This window comes from Urocitellus parryii, chromosome 2 (genome assembly GCF_045843805.1).
Source record: "Urocitellus parryii isolate mUroPar1 chromosome 2, mUroPar1.hap1, whole genome shotgun sequence".
NCBI classification, from domain to species: Eukaryota; Metazoa; Chordata; class Mammalia; order Rodentia; family Sciuridae; genus Urocitellus; species Urocitellus parryii.
This window is the reverse complement of record NC_135532.1, coordinates 149,866,084-149,889,283: the sequence shown is the minus strand read 5'-3', so window position 1 is coordinate 149,889,283 and position 23,200 is coordinate 149,866,084. Positions and strand designations below refer to the sequence as shown.

At 37.3% G+C, this 23,200-nt stretch overlaps 1 protein-coding gene across 3 annotated transcripts in view; it reads left to right on the top strand.

Moving 5' to 3' along the window:
- Positions 1 to 23,200, top strand: part of Abi3bp (ABI family member 3 binding protein) — a 233,185-nt gene that overhangs the window by 61,388 nt on the left and 148,597 nt on the right. For all 3 annotated transcript variants that reach the window (XM_026402395.2, XM_026402396.2, XM_026402392.2), the window contains exons 3-4: positions 12,790 to 12,858; positions 17,129 to 17,261. In XM_026402395.2, the coding sequence (XP_026258180.2) occupies positions 12,790 to 12,858; positions 17,129 to 17,261 (202 nt within the window). The remainder of the gene's footprint in view (positions 1 to 12,789; positions 12,859 to 17,128; positions 17,262 to 23,200) is intronic.

Below are 23,200 nucleotides of genomic sequence, written 5' to 3'. Positions count from 1 at the left end.
CTACAATATCCTATAAAAAGTTTTTTTAAAAGGTCATATATTATGGCTACCTAATTCACAAAGATTTAAATGAATTAAAATATGTTCTGTACTTACTGGGCCCCAAAAACTTGTTCACCTCTTCCATCACCATCTCTATGGATTATTTGGGGCCCATCTGTCAAGTACTACCTCATCTGCTTTGCATAAGGCCAGCTTTCACCAGAGCAGAAAACATTGGTGTCCCTTTCCATAAATATCCTAGAGACTGAGCATTTTCTTTAGTGTGAATGTTAATGAATTGCTGTTTGCTTTTATTTTCATATTTTTGCTTTTTTTTCTGCTTTTGAGAGGAGTCTCACTGTGCTGCCCAGGCTGGCCTCAAACCCCCAGCTTTAGTGGCCTTTCTTAGCCTTCCAAATAGCTGGAAAAAAAACAGGCACATGTTATAGCATCCAGTTCTAGCATCACTCAAGAAATTGCTATTTGCTTTTTTGTCATGTCTGCCCCAACGCTTACCCAAATAGAAAACTCCCAAGAGCTAATGACCTTATATTGCTTTTGACCTTCAATGTTGTCTTGAATTTAGAAACACAATAAATAAATGAATGAGTGAGAAAGAGGAAAGTTTGAGACTTAGGAAGTCTAAAACAGCTGTGGGTACCATTTAAGATAGATTCTTCTTTTGTTTGAAACTATCTTCAAAATGTCATCTAATTCTTTGTTATTTCCCTGGAAATGGACTTATCATTTGGGAAGTATTTGGCTTTAAATCTTCAAGTGAAATCCAAACTTTTCATTAAAAAATTAGGAATCAGAGAATCATTTGATTTCCTTCCAAGGCACAAAGTTAAGCAGAACTGAAATAAACTTCAAAAGGGCTTTTTAAAGGTATTGGCCTAGTGAGTATCAATTTTTTAAATAAATGCATGCCATCGCTTAAACAATTCACCATGAGTTTCTAGCAGAAAGGCCTATGTTAATAATAGGTAACCATTTCACTATACTTTAGTATCTTAACATCTTTTCAAAGTTCTGTTTTTTCTACTGGATTCAACTACAAGGATTTTCATGGTTTGCCTGTACTCACCAAATGATAGACTATCTCCAATCTATCTTTTCTTGGAAATACAATAAAACAAATTCATAATATCTCAATATAAAGCACATTCTTTTTTTCAAATGTATTACGCAATACATTGAGACCAACATCTATCTTTATTTAAAGTTCACTTTCGATCATATTTAAAAGTATACCCTAAATTGGCGAATGGTTCCAAAGGATATATTATCCAAGATTCACTGCAAGAATCTGCCTATAGAGAAGGAGTCTTAATTGGACATATAACTGCCAATAAAAGGAAAAATTAGAGGATTATCTAGAAAACAGATATATAAGATAGTGTTTATATTTTAGATTTTCATTCAGTTTTAGGGATACATCTCAAAACCAAGGAACATAGTCATATCGGCTTTCCTAATGGTCCATTTTATTGTTTCTCTTTATATGTTTCACTTTTCCAAGATTCTCAGTGCTTTTTGGCACATGTGAGTCATACCAAGTGCCATCCATGAAGGTCAATGTTCAGTTAGATTCCGTTTTGTATTGTTCCCTGTGAAGTAGATACTCTTATGATCCTCTTCATCCTCATGAAGACAGTGAAGACAATTGACAGTGTGTATAATTTTATCTTGTCACGTCTCACCAACTGAATGTAGGCTTCTTGGGGCCAGAGTTGAGTCTCATTCTTCCCATATACTCTACAATCGGGGTCAATATGTCTACAGCTGTGGTAGCTGCACCCTGACTTTTCTGGAGAAAGGTTTCCTATCAACAAAATAAAAAGTCTCTAGTGACCTGTAGTGGAAATCGCCAGGGGAAAATCATTCACCTGGGTTTAGGAGTTGACTCTACCCTCTTGGTTAAGTAGCTATCATGGTTTATCTGTCACAGTCAGCTTTCCACTGTTATGACATAATTGTCAACTATGCTTCCCATTCTCTCAACCACATCCCAGTTTACTTGGAAAATGACATGCTCAATCTACATCATTCTTAGCATGATCACCAGATCTTTCACAATTGGGTCCCAAAGTGATAGCCCAGCCTTTTCTTCTGCCACTGGGAACACTGTGTCATGAAAAGAGGAGGAAAAAATCAAGGGAATTTGGCCACAAGTTCACTTCTCCTGAGTTCCATTCACCAGGTGGGCACATAGTAGCTGAGTGAACATATATTGGGTGGAGGGTATCATCAGCCTGTTAGCTGATGATTTAATATTTTTGAGCACCTACAATGTTATGTGCCAAGGAGTTATTGGGAGTGGTCATTATATCCTTATAGCCACCCTGTGAAGTAGATACTATTCCTCATCATCCTAAGGAAGACAGTGATTCCCCAGGAGGTTGAGAAATCTACAAGCAGCAGGTTGAATCCTGTGCCTTTGGCCACCATGCCCTGGTGCTCTCCCCATGGCATGTCAGTGTTCTGGTATTGTTGAACTCATCTTGTGGGGTAATTCCTACCTCTCTATCTGCACATGGTAATGCTGACTAGATCATTTAAAAAGAAAGAAAAAAAAAACCTTGCTGATTTGAAGGCTTTGACTTTAGAGACCATCTGAGATCTAATGTGACCTAGGCTTATTACTTGAAAGAAAAATATACAAATGAAGTCCGGAGTTTTCAGTAGTCCTTCCTGGAGAGAAAATATTAACAAAGTTCTGAGTTCATTGGAAAATGTGTGTGTGTGTGTGCATGTATGGGCTCTACTTCAAAAGCAAGCCATTGCCAAATCTTAAACCATTTAATGGACAACACCCCACACTAAATTTCTCTGTGGGGTGCAAATATAAAATCCAGACAAAGAAAATACTACAGACAACAAAGCCAACAATTTTAATGTCTACCAGGTCCGCTAAACTAGAAAAGGATGTGTACTGTCTGTTGGAGCAAGTGGGTAAGATAAATTGTTTATTAAATATTTTTGATGTCAGTGAGAATTTGTTAAGAGTGTGAAAGTGAAGCAGGGTTAATTTGGGACAGTGGCTGAATGAGATGGTCCCAACTCCGTGCCAGGATGACAGGAAATGAGATTACCTGGAACAACAGACTTGTGACCAGTGTGTAGAGTCTGGGAGTCGAAGGGTCAGGTCAGTGCTGGTTTCATGAGCAGGTGACCAATGCCCTCAGAGGACCCGTGTTCAAGGTTTAATGTAATGCTGTTGCAATCTTGAATGTTTTAATCCTTCTATCTTTCCATGTTGTCTTGGGAGGTCCTATGGGACAATGGCACATGTGCTAAGGACATGGAGTCTGGTCTTTTGTGCCAGCTCCTCCCATAGTTTGGTGCTCAACTCTCTTGTCCCCCTTGTTGTCTGGCTAGACTTCTACTTCCCACTCTTGCTTGACAATTTGGACTGGCCTCTAACTTAAGCAGGGGACTCAAGAGGGGCCAGAATGTACACACCCTGGGGTGACACCTAGCTGGACAGGATGGCAGCAGTTCTTGCACACACTGGCAGTGTCACTGTGCATTCAGTAGGGGATCTGGAGGGAGCACACAGTATGTCTCAGTACAGATTTTGCAATCGCTTGAGGCTTATAGGTCAGGGTAGCAGACCAGTGGGAAGGGAAGGTACAGATGGGGGATAAAGCATTTGGATCTTGGGACTGCCAATGGTGGAAGATGGTATTAGTCCATTTTCTGTTGCTGTAAAAGACTGGGTAATTTATCAAGAAAAGTGATTGATTTTTGTCCCATTGTTCCGAAGGGTGGGCAGTTCTAGACTGAGTGGCTGCATCTGGTAAAGGCCTCATGCTGCATCATAATATGGTGGATGGTACCAAATGGGGGTGCCTATGTGGGGATGGTGAAGAGGTGCATGCAAAAGAGAACATGTGTGTACGAGAGAGTGAGGCGAAGTGGCAGGCTCACCTGAAAAACCACCTGCTCTCCATATAACTAATCCTGTCTCATGAGAGTGAGAACTCCCACACGACTGGACCAATCCATCAGTGAGGCTAATGTCCCCATGATATGATCACTTCCTGTCAAGCTACATCTTTCAGCACTTCTACACTAAGGAATTAAGCCTCAATGAAAGTTTTCCTGGGGACAAATCATAAATCCTACATAATGCCATGCTGTTGGGGGTTGGAGTAAGGTGGGTATGGAGAGGTAGAATGAAGGTCTGTACTCACCTGCACAAATTAACTAGCAAATAAACACCATGATGAGTCAAGACAGACAGTGGAAGAAAGGAAATATTTCATATTTCTGTGTCTTTAATAGTATTCTTTTTCTCTGCATTTTTTCTTCTTTTTTTGTGGTACAGGGCATTGCACACGGGGTGGCACTCTATCAGTGAGCCACATATTCAGCCTCTTTATTTTTTATTTTGAGACAGGGTTTTGCTAAATTTCCCAGGCTGGCTTTGAACTTGTGATTCTCCTGCCTCAACCTCCCAAACTGCTGGGATTCCAAGTATGTGCTGCCAAGCCCAGTTTTTAACAGGGGTCTCATCTTTTTATTTTGTATGAGACCAACAAATAATATAGCTGGACCTGAATGAAGTGTGTGTTTTCAATAGCACTGCCTCTCAAACACTCACCAAATGAAAGAAATTTCCAATAATGTCTCCTTCAAAGGAATGTATCTTTGCAGTGACCTTCTGGATGGAAAAAGAATATGTGCATCTTCTCTTCCAGACAACCTTGGTAGGTTGAGGGTGGTGAAAGAGTATAGCAGAGCTTTGGTAGCACACTGAAAGGAGAGTCCTGTGTTTTAGTCAGCTTTTGTTTTAAAAATTAATCTCTGTGATCAAAAGATCTGAGAAGAAAACATAAAGGACTCATAGTTTCAGAGATCTCTGTCCATATATGGCCATAGCTCAGTCCTTAGCTCTTGGTCCAAGGTGAGGCAGAGAAAAGCAGCTCAGGACATGGCACCAGGAAGCAAAGCATCAAGGACAAAATAGAAACTCCAAAGGCATGCTCCCAGTGACTTATCTCCCCTAGTCATACCCTACCTGCCTACAGTTATCCAATTAATACTTATTGGTGGGTTAATTCACAAGTTAAAGACTCTTATAACCCAACCATTTCACCTCTGAAAGTTCTTCCATTACCTAATCCAAGAGCTTTGGGGTACAGCATATAACTAAACCATAACTAAATACTTTCTCCCCAAATAGCCTGCCTTCCTGCTGCCCTCTACACCCTCTCTTCCACTCACTGACTCCACAACATGGAGATGCAGAGCTGCTCAGTGCTGTCATCAACCCTGAACAACTTCACTTATAACACATACATGAACATAAGCTCTAAGTTTCCTTTAGAACAGATCTGTGAGCATTCTGGAATCCCATGAGTGACAGTGTTCCTGCTCATTTTTGTGCTTGCTGTGTAACGTGGCTGGACAAACTTGTCCCATCCCAGGGGCCCAAAGACTGCATTTTAAAGGCTAAAAGAAGTCAGAATTCTCTTTGAGCCAGGGGGCATAACAGTATGTACTGTCAAACTGGGTGTGGGCTCATTATTCAGCAGATTTTGTACTGTTCAATGGAAATAATTACCAAATACTGTAGGATTTGCTTTAAAATTTCCTTTCCAATTATTTTTTCAGGCAAAGAAGGGAAAGATTTGTTATTCTACACTAAAACACAACTGTTTATAAGAAAACTGTAACAGTAACAACACAAGTTCTATAAGTAGTCTTATCACAGACTAACTATCCAGTTAAAATTTGAGCTTTCAAAAATATTATTTCTTTTGATAACAATGCAATTTCCCAGCCCCTAAATATTTTTTCATTCTTCTTACAAAGCCTCAAGCTTCCTTCATTTTGATTCTAAGCCTCTGATAATAAAGGGAGAGAAGAATAGATTCATTCTTTCTTTCAGAACATATTTATTGAGCAATTGTGAATTTTCCAGGCTTAAAGGTACATAAATGAGTAAAGCTTGCATGGGGAATGTGTGTGGCCCAGGTCCAGATGATCTTCAGCCACAAACTTTTTCCACAGGGGATTAGAAATACTTTAAAAGATTGAGGACTATGTGAGTTTGTGATGATTATAATTCTATAGACATTCTTTTTTATGTACAACTAAGGATAATGTATGCAATTAAACTAATTTATTTATTAAAAAATACTAAAGTTTTATCCATAAATTAGGTAAACCTAGTAGAGTTAGTGCAGCAATAATATTATGCTATTCTGTATTCTACTTGAACATCTGGCAACCATGAGACTTTACAAAGCTGCAATTTAGCATATGCCCAAGCAGACAATGGGATTTCCACAATTTTCTAGAGAAATAGTCCACTCGTGGTTGGTTGTTTTGTTTTTCCAAAAGGGACACTTGCCTTCCTAAAAAGGAATCAGTGATGTTCTTGGATTGAGACTATCAATTGCTGTTGTTCTAGTCTTTGCATATGTAATTACTTTAGGGTCACATAATTATTATCGATGTATTTTGTGGTAGGTTTAATTGTGCTATTGTTGATTCTGCCTGTGGAATGATGCATCTATCCTATCAACACTACCGGACGCTCTCATATTCCAGTAACTGGGCTTCATGATGATTGTGGACTACAATTTAAATATGAATCATTTGCACCCCATTGCTGAAACCAATTTGCTGTCATGATGTCAATTCGTTATTATTGCTCAGTTCTCTGTCACCAGAATATAAGAATGGGTGGGGTGGGTGGGGAACAAGGTTGGTCACCATCCTGAAATTTAGAAATACCCAGTAAGTGACCTTTCAAGAAATGAATAGATACAAGTAGTATTTTACATTTTTTTAACCTTTCAATTCCCCACAGCACTGCTCACCTCTCCTAGACACTTTCTTAGGGAAGATTCCCTCACCCTCTTTCCCTCATGGAGCAGCAAGCCAGGGCATGTGTCTGCAGCTAGACAGGCATCTGAGGCAGAACTGTGGAGCCAAGGGCCCTGGTGGAGCTTTCTCTGCTTGTCTGCTCCATGGCCACAGTTAGGTCCCTTTTCTCAGATCCAACAAGTAGGCAACAAGTTCTAAGCTCAATACAGAAGTTGTCTGCTAAGTATTAAGAGATAGAATCCTCAAAACTGGATCATACCCACTCAGTTTGGATTACAGCTAAATATGGCATGTGATCACACAGATACAAACAAGAAGTAGTAATATTACTGCTATGGAGATTTTCACAAGCATGATCTGTTTCAAGTTTTATGAGTGATTTTAATTCTTACTATGGGCTTTATGGCGAGCTACACTGATTTCTAATTAAAAATTAATCTTGTTACATCAATTTCTAAAGTAGCTTGAACTAAATTATATCACTACTTTACATAAACTAAGAATTAATAAAGCCACTAATAAATGACACTTTTCATATCCCTAGGGCTTTTATTTTGTACTTACTGAAAAAGCATCCTTTAAATTATCAATGTATAAATTTCATCTTATCTATTACTCTTTTTTGTCAAATTTCTCTTTTATTTTAGAAAAGTTTTATATTTATAGAAAAGCTGTAAAGATAATGCAGAGAATTTGGTACTTTATACCCATTTCATCCATCATTAACACATTAGTGTGGTACATTTATCACAATTAATGATCTAATGATACATTATTAGCAGACATATGTATTCTATTTGATTTCCTTAGTTCTCGCTTAAGGTCTTTTTTTTTTTTTCCTGTCTGGAATACCATCTAGGCTACCACATTACATTTAATAGTTGTGTCTCAAACTTTTCTTGTTTTTGATGACCTTGAAAGTTTTGAGGGATCCTCGTTAGGCATTTAGTGATGTTCTTCAATTTAGTTTTATCTGAAGTTTTTCTCATGATTAGAGTGTGGTTTGAATTATGGGAAGAAGATATCTATTACTTTAAAAAATACATTAAAAGTACAATAAAGGAAAGGAAAGGTTGAGAGTTCAACTCCTCTCTGTTTGATACAGTTACTAATCTCCTTGCCTTTCCATACAGTATCATTTTCTGTGCCAGCAAGAATACTGGTGATGCAGTCTTTTAGAAATAGTTCTCTGGGGTTTCCTCCAGATCACTGACCCTCTTCTTCCAGTTTTGAAGCTGTCACTTTCTTGACCTTAAAGATGTCATGCAACAGCAGCAGAATTACAGCTCCCAGCCAACTGCACCCTCCACCCTATCAGAGACCATCAATTTTAAAATGCATTGGAGAAGTGTTCACAGCTGTGGGAAAAGTATGTTTTAGACCCAATGAAATATATAATTCTGAATTTTTCATATGCCATTTCTCATAAAATGACTTTATATTCAATATTGCCAAATTACCATTTGGGTTTTAGACCTAACCGTGTTGCTTTTTATGTCTCTGAATCTAATTCAAAGCAGTACGCTCACACCTGCCACTTTAGTATGAAATTAAATTTTCATTAGGACTCCATTTCTTCCCAGTTTTCAAAATCCCAGGGAACAAGTATGACCCAAATGCAGTTGAAGAAACTGCACATGCAGTTGAAGAAACTCAGGGTAGGTTCCTTTTGGAGACCTCTCTCTTGTACTGAGCCCCAGGTGTGCGGGCCCTCCACCATCTGATCAGGTGCCTGCTGCCCAGAATCCCAGCATGGATGGCACAGATCCCCACAGAAGGCCTTCCTATGAGCAGCCCACTGGCTCAGTGCCCAATGTTCTCCTTACTGGTCTTCTTTGAGGCAGCTCAGGACGCCCATTCTGTGTGCACCAAAGCAGTAGCTTCCAACATTCCTGCCAGCCAAGGAGATCAGGGTTGCAGGCAATTCTAGCCTTTTCCACTGGGACCCACATAGAGCTGTCTCTTCTCCTCGAGGGACTCAGCAGGCGTGTTCTTTTTCAACCTCTAAGTCACAATAGGAATAATCACACTTTTTTTATCAAAAATAAAAATAATTACTCCCTAAAAGTGTTTACAGTCCTTAAGAGGCTGAGGGCCAAAGTAGAATATATTTTTCTCTTGAAACTTTTCTCTGAGTCTTGAAGGTCATCTGACCTTGATTGTATTTAAAGAGACCTAGATCTTTAAAGCAGGATAGTCTCAGCAGAGGGAATCTCTTCCCTCCCCTGCCAGGGTAAAACCTACAGTCTCAACAGATCTGATCTGTTATAAGACATTGCAAGCCAGACTGTCTTTAGTTTACCTGGAAAGTGCCTCTTTAAACCTCATGATTTCAGGGACTAAGGAAAGGAATTGGGAAGGGCACTAGGTGAAAAGATTATTCCCAATTATTGCTTTATGCCTTGTGTCTATTTATTGGAGAACTTATATTTTTCTTATGTAATTAAGTATAATATATTATATATAGGCACTACTGTATTAAAGTAAATTTACTCACTTGAAGCTGCAAATTGCTAATCCTCTCTGATTTGAGATCCTCTCTGAAATAAAAGGAAAATCTGTTTTATGATTGAAGAAGATAAACACATTCTGTACAGAGCAGAACCACCTCAAAGTGGAAAATGGATTCAATTAGTGTTTGATTTCCTTAAACAGAAAACTGTCTTATCCTCTCCCATAGGACATTTTCAATATTAAACAAATTAAACAGATGTGTAGACTCATAGCAACAATATATACATTGTGGCCTTATCAGAAATTTTGCCAAAACCTAGTATATCTTCATTTAGAGAAGACACATGTTAAAAATGTCAATTTACAAAAATTTGTGTACACTACAGTTATCTTAAATTTTCATTCCTACTAGTTAAGCCTGTGCAATGTTGCAAGCTAGTTAATTGTGCTTAAAAATTTTTAGAAGTCTTGAAATACTAGAAAAACAAATACAGAAGCCAAAGATTGTGTATGATCTAAGACATATGATTACATGAGCAACTTCAAAATAATTGTTATGTTCACAGTCACTTTGCATAAAGCATAGGCTGTTACTGCCAATTACAAATTGGAACAGATGTCAGGACCTGCGTGCATGTGTAGGCTCAGTGCTCATTAAATACTTCCAACATATGTGTATTGTGGGACTCTTTGTGCTTCATCAGAAATATAGACACAAGAAGATAAAACAACTAAACAACATTTCCATTTATGTTCTGCACAATTTTTGTAGATCCTGCATGTAATGTATTTCTTTCCTGCCAGACTAGTGAAAATGCTGCACAAAACTAATTCAACTTTTTATTTAATTTTCATTACATGTGCATTCTACCAATATTCGTTCTCTCTCTCTCTCTCTCTGTCTCTCTGATTTATGGATGAGGAGAAATAGAAAAGAAATTACAAACTGCCCTATCTTTCCCTTCCTTTCTGTTAATAATTTTCAGCACAAGTGGTTGTCTAACACAGAGAAGTAATAGGAGTGAGAAGGAATATGACAGGCTTCGTCTATCATCTGTGTTTCTTCAAACACCATTGCCTCCTTTCTCCACTTAAAGCAAATTTGGACCCAAATGGATAGTGTGGCATGTCAGAGCTCTCCGTGAGCTCCTCCATACTCCTTAGCCAGAGAAGTGACATGCTTGTCCCATTCATTCTACTTCAAGTCTTGTTGAATTCTGCACACTGTGGATCTTTGGGAATACTATGCTAGTGAAGTACCTGGAATTCTGTGTGTAAATGGAGAGGCAAAACTTCACAGACACATGTGCCTGTCTCCTGTGCTCACATGCATGCTCAATGGTCTCATCCGACTTTCAAAAGACAAGTTCATAGATGAAAGTATTGAGAATATCCAGATGGTGACGATGGGGTATTAAGCAAAGCATGGGCCCCTATGAGGATGGGTCCCCTGACTGTGTTGGTACCTGTGAAGCTCTTCTTGCCTCCGTGACCTCTCTGACATCATTGTCATGAGGAGTAATTCAGTTATGGATGTAAAGTTCTCAACAGTCTCCATCACATAGAAAGCACTTGGTACATGGCAATTTCTTAATACCTGAGCCCCAATAAGCAAGAATTCCAAAAACATGGGACTCTGGAATAGAATGAACACTCCTTCATCTGTGTGGTATTCATGAGACAAGTATATGATACACAAACACAATCCTAAGGTGAGTTAGAGAGGTTGCCTGGGTTGCTTTCTACATTAATGGTTGTTGTGGCAGGTTATAGCAAATGGTGCTCTGGAGGTGTCTAGGAAAAGACAAAGGCACAAGTCATTAAAAGCAGTTGAGTTACCAGGTTCTCTGTCTGAAAATGAAGTCAGCTCTGGACAAATTTGAGCAAGAAGGCCTCTGATCCAAACTCATAGAGGGGAAATATTTAAATCCAGAATGAAAACAAAATTAAGATCTTGGGCTGGGGATGTGGCTCAAGCGGTAGCGCGCTCGCCTGGCATGCGTGTGGCCCGGGTTCGATCCTCAGCACCACATACCAACAAAGATGTTGTGTCCGCCGAGAACTAAAAAATAAATATTAAAAATTCTCTCTCTCTCTCTCTCTCTCTCTCTCTCTCTCCTCTCTCTCCTCTCTCTCTCTCTCTCCTCTCTCTCTCTCTCTCCTCTCTCACTCTCTCTTTAAAAAAAAAAAAAAAAAGATCTGAGATTTGCTTAAGCAAGAGGAGGTAAACCCTTGTTGACCACAGCATCCAAATGAAATTTGGTGTAGAAAGAATTTTAAGGTCTGGAGTTCCTGAAGAGATGTTGTAGATAATACTCATCAACCAGTTAATCCAACAGAGCTGCTGATAAAGTGGATTTTGTGTGCCTTAGATACATTTGGTTTATTCATGTTTCACCAACCATTCATCTTGGAAGCATCAGTTTAAAAAACAAGAATATTTGTTAAATTATTAGTCCCTTTTGAGTTAGCACATACTGATTGCTTTAACATAATTTTGTTAAAACCTAAATATTTTAAAAATATTTATTAACATATTTATTAACACATTTCAATGATAATTTTTTTAATGTGGAAATTATACCAACCTGTAAATTGTGACTTTGTTTAAAGAATGTTTATTAGAAATGACTGGTTAGGCCGGGCACAGTGGCGCATGCCTGTAATCGGGAGGCTGAGCAGGAGGATCAAGAGTTCAAAGCCAGCCTCAGCAATTTAGCAGCTGCCACAGCTTCTCCTGGGGGGGGCGGGGGTGAATGAGTCATCACAGTGCTTTTTCACAAGGGGCATATGAGAAGGAACCACAGCCTGGGCACAGCTCTGCACAAAACGAAACACCTCCTCCTTGGATGGAGAGTCAAGATCATCAAAAAAGATGTCTCTAATAAAATACAAAATAGTTGGGATATGGCTCCGTGGTTCAGTGCCCCTGAGTTCCATCCCTGTTCCCCCTGCCAAAAAAAAAAAAAAAAAAAGAAAGAACTGATTAGATATGAAAATAGTATGAAAAGTTATGCAGACAATAAAAAAATAGGGGTTATAAATATTCAAGTTCCCATGAAAGCAAGGAATTTCAGACCATACAATAGGTGAGGCCCACATGTCATATGCAATTATTACTTTCCTTCTTATTTTAGAGCATCAGGCTACCCCTCTGTGAAGCATGGGCTGACAGAATGAACATGATCTGACTTGCTAAAAATCTCCTTATAGAGAGAAGGCAATATGGCTATTGATTGGCATAATATCTATCTCTAGCATTTTTTTAAAAGACCTCTCTCCTGCTCCTGCCCATTTGGCTTTGAAAAATCTGGATTTAATTTTCATCTTAAAAACTCAATGGGCTTATTGGGAAGTATTAACTTTCTGAATTCCAGGGTCCTCTCATTCACTGGTGCTGCGGTTATGGAGGGTCATGAACTCCCAGGAATGCTGAGTCAGGGCGTGGGTGTGCTTCTCCAATGCAGCTGCTTAAAGGATTTGACTGATAAATTATGTTCTTGCTTCCAGATGCAGAGCCCAAATATCTGATAGTTGTACGACCTGCTCCCCCTCCAAGCCAAAAGAAGTCATGCTCAGGTATAGTCATTTTTATTGGTTTTCTTTTATTAACTTTAAACCAAAACTTTTCATTTTTTTCTTTTTTCTTTTCCCTATAGGAAAGCCAAATGCCTTGGAGATGTCTTAGGAATGTATGGAGTAGATAGATGAAATCCCTTGATCCACAGGTGACCCTGTTGGAGAGTTGCTTAGCTAAGTGGTAGAAGCTGCTTGGGATCTTGTGCCAGCATCACTTACAAGCAGCAGGGAGTTAGAGATACTTAACCTTTTTACACCAGTGTTCTGCTGTGTGATAGGATTGTAGAGAGCATAAAATGAGATAGTGACAGGTCCTGTTCTGCTCATCAGAGGCTAGCTCCTATTAACCTTATTGTGTCTGTGACATGAGCACTTTTGCCCACCATGATGCCTTTCAGCTTTCAAGGGCCAAGTTTTATGTCTAATCTTTATTCAAGGAGACTATTTACATTTCAAAAGGATAACTCATTTGTACATGTGTTGAATGGACTTGAAGTTGGGTTTTAGTTACTCTTTCTCTCTCCCTTCTAAACCTCTTCTTTGTATTCAAACAGAAGAACAACTCCTTTCATAAAGCTATAGCAACAGCAGCACCCAACAAACATTCTTTTTTTAAAAACTTTATTTTATTTATTTTTATGTGGTGCTGAGGATCGAACCCAGGGCCTTGCATGTGCCATCTACCACTGAGCCACAATCCCAGCCCCAGCACCCAACTTTCTAAGTGTGGGAGGATTGGAATCAGGAAAGTAGGTGACCTATGAATAAATACGTAGACACTTACTGCATGACAGGAGAGAGATTAGAAGTGTACAATGTCTAACTTAACTACTAAGACTTCTAAGATCAAATAAGTAAAGAATTGCTGAAAGAAAAGGTGGTAGAAGCGGTAATATAGTTTTTCCATCTGATACAGCATCTTCCTATCTCCGTAGAGTTTGTCAAAGTTTTGCTTTGTTTTTCTTATGTGAGCTGTTATCCAAATAATAATTATTATTTTTTTATGGAACACTGGATACCACCCAGAAAAAAAGATCTTTTTTGTTGTTGTTGTTTGCTTGCTATATATTTACAGGGATAAAACAGAAGAAAGCATTCAGCTATTTAATTATACTGAACACTGGGGCTCTTTGCAACTCTGCAATCCAGGGATGATTGCCAGAAATCAATTACCACAATCCCCTCCTCTCCTTTACCTTGATTTCCCTTTCTTTTAAGAGCAGCCTTGAATGGTCAAGTATTTTGAGAAATATAAAATATTATCCTGGCCTCTTTTATTATCTCAAAGCCAAAGGGAAATTTCAGTCATTTCTTCTGACTTGTTGCTGAGAGTTTTGCAGGCAGTTTTTCACACACTTTAAAATAATTGTTCTCCCAATATTTCAAAATGCTGAATGAGAAAATAAAAACTCATGACTATGTTTCCTTGGAATATGTTTTCATATTAGTATTTATTGAACTGATACAAATATCATACTATAAATAAAAAATATATAGAAAGGAAAATGATCACATCTTAATAGCACTTTATAACTTCATTTCATTTTGAGGTTTCTATGACACTGGCCTTAGATATTATTTTTCACTTCATTATGACTAACTCAGGAAATTGTTTCATCTTGCTCAGGATGTGATACTCCACCTTTCCTTTTAGGCAGTGGATATAGTTTTTGTTTTTGTAATCTGCATTTGGGAGTGATGTAATAACTAATGGATTAACTTTTTCTTGTTTTATATTTGTATCTACCACATAAATTTGAATTATTTAATCATTTTTGCATTAAGATATAACCTTAGTTAAGTAACTATTTGATGGGTCCTACAAGCCTTAGGTTACCTTGGGGAAAGAAAACTCTATTCCATTTCTACATAGTATTTTCTTTATACATGGTAAGCTAAACCAGTGTGTAGTAAAAAGAAAACTAGATAATCATCAATCAACTCATAAATTTGAGTTTTGACCCTGCTTTCCATGTGACTTTGGATACCCTTGATCCTTCCCTGGCCTTTACTTTTTATCTCTAATACAAAAATGTTATATTACATTAGTAAAAAATCAACCTAGAAATGGAATAAATAATATCAGAATCATCTATAGGCTTTTTCAACCTGTATATGACCCACTCTTAATCAAGGTTTTCATCTGCCCTCCTTGGAGGTCATACATGGACCATTTGAATCACTATCATATGAGGTATGATTATAGGTGGATCTGAAAAATATTTACCTAGAAAGATAAATGCATGTTTGCAACCAAGGAAATGATAACTATCCTTATACTGTATTTTAAACATCTTTAAAAAAACAGAGTATCCTAGTTGAGAAAGTTCTGGTGTTCTGTTGCACAGTAGGGGGATGTTTTTAGTCAGCTTTTTCACATTGTGACAAAAAGACCCGACAAGAACAATTTTAATGGAGAAAAAGTTTATTTGGGGCTTACGGTTGCAGAGGTCTCAGTCCATAGATGACCAACTCTACTCCTCTGGGCCTACGGTGAGGCATAACATCAGGACAGAAGGGTGTGATGGAGGAAAGCAGCTCAGGACATGACGATCAGGAATGGAGAGACTCCCTTCGTCAAGCCATGCCCCCAGTGACCCAACTCTCCCCACCACACCCTGCTTTACTGTAACCACCCAGCTAATACCTATGAGTAGATTAATGCACTGAGGATGTTCAAGCTCTCAAAACTCAACCACTTCACCTCTAAACTTTCTTGTGTGTCTCACAACACAAGAGCTTTTGGGGGACATCTAATATCTAAACCCTAGCAAGCGACTGTATGTGTTAGTTTTCTGTTATTGTAAAAGATACCTGAGGTAACTGACTCATAAAGAGATCATTTGACTCACAGTTTTAGATTATGATCAGTTGGCCCCATTGCTTAGGGCTCTGGTGGCATATCATGGCAGGAATGTATGACAGAGCAAAACTGGTAACCTCCTGTCCAGAAGATAAAAAAAGAAAGAGGAAGGGACTGGAGTCCCACAGGTCCCTTCAAGAGCACACCCTAGGGTAGCTAAAGGCCTCTCAGTAGGTCCTACCTCTTAAAGGTTCTAACTTTTATTGGTGCTGTGGGCTGAGGACCAAGCCTTTAGCACACTGACCATTGAGAGAGACTTCTGCAAACCATATCATCATAGATGACAAAGTGCAAATAACATAAATTTTATTATAAAAAAATAGATGAAAATATGTTGAATGTTTTTACCATAAGGAAATGATAAATGTTTAAAGAGATAGGTTTATGCTTATTAGAACATTACACAATGTATGCAAGAATTGAAATACATGGGATCTCATAAATATGTACAATTTTTATGAATCCGTAAAAAGTAAAAAGAGTCAACTATCCTGTACTAAGGCAATTTGCTACCAATAGTTTATATATAATCTGAATTCAAAAGGTTTCTTGACAAATTAACAATTACAGAACTTAAAGCAATATGAATTGCACAGTTTTCAAAAGTATCTTATTTAGATAACCACCAATAGGCTCAGATAAGGGGTACCTTCCTATCCACCTTAATAAAAGTCACAAGGCTATTTTGCTGTTTGGCTCCATTAGATTAAAATAATATGAGTTCTTCCTTATAGCAAATGAAACAGTCTCATGAAATAAAAGAGGGGATTAAATGGGAATAGAAAGGTGCATCTTTTATGTTCATTCTGTGTAGTTTTACTAGTCTTCCTTTATTTTATTTATCCTGATTGAACTAGTATTGGTCCCATGGTTGAGTTTCTTTCTTCTTCTCTCATTACTGTAGTTTCAAATACCTACCTACCCACGTACTTGAATATATAGTGATTCATCAGTATAATTCTTGGCATTTCGCAAATCCAATCAGTCCCATTCCCATCAAAACAACTGTGCTTCCTGTACTACTCCTGCTCTTCCAGTATTATGGAAAATGTGTGGAATTTTTCCATTTAGGTAATCATTGTAGATACAGGGTTTTAAAAACTTTATACCAAGGAATTTTGACCCACAAAAAATAAAAAATTAGTATGGCTGGTTATGGTTTATATTATACAGATATATATTTGCATATATACGTACATATACACATGCACATAAATCTGATAAAGGGTATTTTCATTTGATCATGCTAAAATTCATGGAAAAGATTAATGTGTGAGCTATGTGAAAAGAATTTGATGTTTTCACACACTTTTAAAAAATCATCTTACCAAGTCATCTTCATGCATTTTACTCAAATATAAAGTACACTAAATGTTTCCATAATTAACTTGCCTGCTGTCTTCATAGGTAAAAGTCGTTCACGCAAACCTCTGCAGCTGGTGGTTGGCACTCTGACACCAAGCTCAGTCTTCCTGTCCTGGGGTTTCCTCATTAATCCACACCATGACTGGACGTTGCCAAGTCACTGTCCCAATGACAGGTAATTCATCAAAATGAAAAATGTTGGTTTTTTTATTTGAAAATTAGCACTTGCTTTTAATAGTATTTGAACATGCTGTAGAAGAACATATAAATACCAGGACCATAAGCACTTACTTATCACCTGTTAGATGTACTATCATTATAGGTGTGAAGGGACCACAGATACTTAAGTCAGGGGCCCCACCTTTGAGAGTTATGATCTCCCTGAGCAGAAAGCACAAAGATGTATGTTTCATCCCAAATAGAAAGTACATGGGGGAATGAGCCAAATAGCAAATGGACAGTAGCAATAATATGTGCAATAAAGCTCAGAGGAGGGGGCTGAAGGTAGTTAGGAGACACTAAAAATTTGGAAAGTTGCTTGGGGAAGGATGGATCTTTGCTCTGATATTTGAAGAAGTGCCTGAAACAGTAGTCCTCAAAGGATGGTCCCCAAACCAAGTAGCATTGCCACAAATGGGAATTTGTCACAAATGCAAATGGCAGGTTTCCTTCCAGATTTAAGAGAATCAGAAACTCAGGGTGGGGCTCAACCACCTGTGTTTTAATAGCCTTTCCGATGATTCTGCTGCCCACTGAAGTTTAGAATCACTGGCTTAGAAAACAGGAGAGACACCTGGGGGAGATATAGGTAGATAAAAAATAGTGGGGATAGAGCCACTATCTTTGGCAGAACAAGTAAGAAAAATCAAGCATATTTTTAAAACACTGCCATTTATTCATCATTCCATCCAGTGTGAATACTTGGCACTGAATGTTCATGTACCAGGCACTATGCTAAACACTGAATCATGATGCTAAATTGCTTACAAAATGGCATTTGCTTATTATAAATATTTACTACATTAGTTTCAACATTCAGAAATTGAACAAACATTCAAATTTTTAAGCTTCAATAAGGATATTTAAGTTTTTCTGTTTTAAGTACAAATTGATTTTCAAATTTGCAAAGTTTTATTCCCCTTTTAAACAAAAAAATTGAGGTATAATTTAAACATAGTAAAATGCACAGATCTTATGTGTATGTTTGAGTAATTATAAATGCATAAAACCATGCATTTTATAAAACAAGAAATAGGACATTTTATCACCCTAGAAATCACCTCCCTCCAGAAGCTGTCACTGATTTGGTTCTATCATCACTGTAGATTGGTTTTCCTACTCTAAAATTCCATATGAATGGCATCGGATAGTATGGGAAGGTCTTCCCTATCTTCTTTTATTCAGCATATTTTGAGATTTATTCATGACCTCATAGGTATCAATCAGTCATTCCTTTTTTTAATTCCTGAATGCTACTCCACTATGTAAATATTCTAGACTATCCATTCTAGAGTATCTTCTAGACTATCCATTCCCTTGCTGGTGGATATCTGAATTGTGTTGGGTATTGGATTTTATGAATATAGATTTTATAAACATTACTGTATAAGACTTTGTGGATATATACTTTAATTTCTTTTAGATAAATACGTAGAATGGGAATTACTGGGTTAACTTTTTTTTTTTTTGGTCTGATCTCCCATCTCCCTTCCTCAAACAATATACAAGGTTCTTGTTGTTCTACCTTGACACCAGCATTTTGCATTGCCAGCATTTTTTGCGGCATCTATTCCATTGAAGTAGTATCTCATTATGGTTTTGATGTGTACTTCCTTAGCACCAAGGATATGAGTACTTTTTCATCTATTTTTTTAACCATGTGTATATTTTTGTGGTTTTATTTATTTTTGTCTTAAAAGAGAGGCCTTTAAAATGTTTATAAGTTCTCAAAAGTACCTTTCACATGATTTTGATTAGGAAATCTACAATAAAAAAAAAAATCAAATTTTTTTAATACGTTCATGGTTCTCAAGAGATAAATATTTGGAAAAAGGCACACAGAAGATATTTCCAAAACCCAATACTTTGAAAAATAATTTTGAGATGCTTCAAAAATCTGAAATATTCCTTATTTTACCCACCACTAAGTTCATGTCTTATTTTGCTTGGAAAATGTACTCTTGAAAGCACATGTTTTCTTGAGATAATTCCAGTTGTTAGTGGGTTATTCCAGGATGTCAATGCTGAGAAAATAAACATTTAGGGGTTGCTTTTTATCTTTTCTGTATTAAAAAAAATTTACCTTTGACAAAGAAAAGAAGAAAAAGAGGGAGGAAAGGAAGAAAGGGAAGAAATCTGATAGTTTCATATCAAAATGCAACCTGAGTTGAACCATTAATTTGCTTGATAAATCTTTGAGCCTGTTCCAACAGGTTTGGTAACCTGAAAAATTCATAAACATTATTTGTATAAAATGTCCTCCCTGCTTCCAAGTCGCTCTCTCAATTTCTCTTGGTCCGACAGACCTTTCCAGGAAAGATTCTATCTGATGAGTGGTCCTGATGGATAGAGGTTGCCACAGTTGGACAGCACAGAGAGACATGAGTACAGAAAAATGAGGACAGGTGACAAATGGGGCTGGAGTGTTGAACACAGGCACTCGACTCTAAGCCCAAGCTACACAGACCATATGCACATCTCACCCTCACCCCCACACACACCAGTGGCCCTTCCCTTCTCATAAAATAGATGGAGCCAGGCACATCAAATCACAATATTCCAAATCAATAATCCCTTTAACTAAAATTTTTGAAATTCAATAAATTAGTGAATTTCAAAAACAGTCAAAACTAAAAAGAAACCTTTGGAGTACATATAGATTTCATTTTTCAGCCTCTTTTCTCCCAAGTTAGTAGAGTTAATAAAGAGATGACACTTAGAGTCCTTGGCATATTTGAGAAAAATTATTAGATTTTATTTGAAAGTGTTGGAAATGTTGTGCATATTCTAAATACCCAAATAAATCCACTATAACTGTAAATAAGTGTAATTAAAAGCAGACTTGGTGATATCTACCTTCACATGTTCACACAGATTTTTTTTTAATTTAGAGTTCATACCAATCCAGTAAATTACAATAAGCAATAATAACTAAAGGGGATGACTATTTCTTGAAAATTGGAAGATTACACAGCTGAAATGTTCTTTCAGGAATATCTTCTTACAAAACCATTGGAATCTGAATGCCTTTGGCTTACCACAGGAACACCAAGTGGTGTCATTTTTAAGCCACTGAACTCAAATATCTGGAACCCTCAGTAAAGTCTCTGATTTACATAAACCATTTCACATTGGTCTGTATAGCCTTCTTCATCCTATGCAAATGATATATTGGAAAAGTTTTTCCTTTGTCCTTTGACTTTGGATGTTCTATATCAAAACTCATAAGTAGTAAGTTTCCAAAGAGAAAAATGCCTGCTTTTTTTTGTTTTGTTTTAAGCACAGAAGTATTAATGGAAATCATTTTATCTTTGTGGTACATTTCTACTTCTATTTGCATGGCTTCCATATGAGTCTTCCATGGTTTTAGATCTTTTTCTGAGTCCACACTGGAGAGAGGTGATGTGCTTTATTTAAGGTTTTGTTCTTAATGGACTTTAAATGGAAGAGTGTACACATTTGTCCCCAAAATGACTAAGGCCAAAAAAATATTCTCAAACTGTCCCAGATGAAGAATTAAGTATGTTTTTAACAGAAATTTATGTCACCATTAATAGCTTATTTTTTCTTTCCCATGTTTCCAACTCGTTAAAGTTTTCAAGATTGCTTTGGTTCTCCTTTGCCAATTTATTAAAGCATTATAACTTGTTTAGAAATCATTTTCACATTATTCTGACACTTTCATATTGGGCTTATTTCCTCTTAATGTAGAATGAGGGCTCTCCTTTTTGGCTGATCCAGAGCAGTCTGTTCTTGCCTTTTATTTTTTCTCCCAAGTTTTAAAGAAGTGGGTGTTTTCAATGCTGAAGTCTCTCTTGGTTGAGCCCAATGTCTGTTACCCATTTGTGGGGTAGTGTAAATTTAAGTTCTGTGAGGGCAGGGACTGTGTGCCTCTTGCCTATTATTGTCACCCCAGTCCCCATGCCAGGGTCTGGAACATTATAGACCTTAGTAAACACAAGTTGAATAAATACACAGTGAGATATCAACATTTTAACTTTTACATATCACTATTACCTCAAGCTCTATAAGACAAAATTGAACTCACAATTTTTCTCTTGATAACCTCATTTATCTTTTTATTATTTGGGGGAAGTTCCATCCCTTTACCCTAATTTGAGGACTTATTCACTTTTGACATTTCATCTTATACAGTCTATAGAGGCCCCATATGGTTCATTTTTCTTTTGAGAAGTATCTATATTCATTTCACCATTTCCACACTAATAATTCTAATCCAACCACTCCTCAGTGGAAGCTGTCTACATTCCCTGACTCATTTTCCTACCCCAGTCCATCCTAGCTTCTACAACTGAGGAAATCTGAACCATCCACCATCAGCTTACTCTTTTTTTTTTTTTTTGTACTAAATTAATCTCTACCTCGACCTCACTTCTCTTTTTTTCCAAGGAACCCATCTTTGACCTAAGACAGTGTTTCTGGTCCCATCTCTTCCCACGAGCCTTTTCTTCCTCACTGTTCTCCTCTCTCTTACCCCTTCTCTGCCCTTAGTGCCTTGCCTCCTACTTGTAAACATATTCAAGATTTCCCTAACCCAAACCAAAACCATCTGTTGATCTCATGTCTTCCAAGCAACTTTTCATAATTCTCAAGCTTCTCTGAATTATCTGCTACATACTTGATTTCTACACCACCCACATATTCCTTTTTCCTGGCTTCCATTCCCTTTCTACCATTTCATGAAAACAACTTTTAGTGGTCACCAATTCACTGCTAAATCCAGTAGAATTTTCTAAGCTATTACCCTTCTTAACTTCTCTGTGGAATTGATGACCATCCCCTCAGTCCTGAATTCTTTCTTTCTTGGACATTTTTCTTCTTGCTCCTCTAACCATTCCTTCTCTCCTTTGCCAACCTCTTTTCCTACCTACTAAATGTGAAATAATGTTCTGTCCTTGGTGCTCTTATCTTCATGTCCCTCTTACCTATGCCTTGTCTTTAACTATCACCTGTTAGGTAAAGCATTGCTTCTCAAACTTTGATGTGTGTACAGATCTTTCTGTGGACTCTGTTAAAATGCAAATTCCAATTCAGTGAGCCTGGGGAAGATCCCAACATTTTGCTTTTCTTAAAAGTTAACCAGTAACTAATGTTGCTGTTCTACTGAGATCAGGAGGAGTGGCATGGATGTCAATGACTAAAAAACCTGAAACTCTGACCAGGACCCATTTTCAAATTTATAAGACTACATTTTCAGTTACTGTGGAATATTTTCATTAGAATACTAAGGAACAATGATCAGCACATCAAACTCAAACTAAGTTCATATTTTTACACTATTAAAAGAATAATTTTATCATCACTTTATTTTCTTCTCACATTTGAAAACTTTTGATTTTTATGTTCCCTTTCCTTGGTACTCGTATTTCATAAAGATCTGGTCTCATCAATTCTTTTCAGAAAAAAACTTTCATCTATTTCCTTTTTTTATTTTGTTTCTTCCATGATTCATTTTCTTGCTTCTCATTTCTGGACTGCCCTTTGAGTAAGATCATTCCCTCTGATTTCTAATTCTTCTACTCCCAGTAAACCTAGGTTCTGTCTTCAGTGCAAAGCTTTACTCATCTGCTGAGAAATCTCTACCAAATTCCCTGTACCAGGTAAAAGGGGACATAGACGTTCTCATAAAGCACTTCTCAAAACATATCTGGGCTATGCTTCTAGGGTGAGGAAAAAGTTTGGATTAGTAAAAGAAGAAGAAAGAACATTGACAATGGAATGTGTTAGAAAGTGTCCTTTGACATGAAGAAATTTTAAAAAAGTATAGAAGAGATGTTTTAGAAAATGTAATAGTTAATGTATCAAAACATAAGCATTGGACCCCAAAATTATATATATTCATATATATTTATTCATCCATCCCAAAAGATAGTC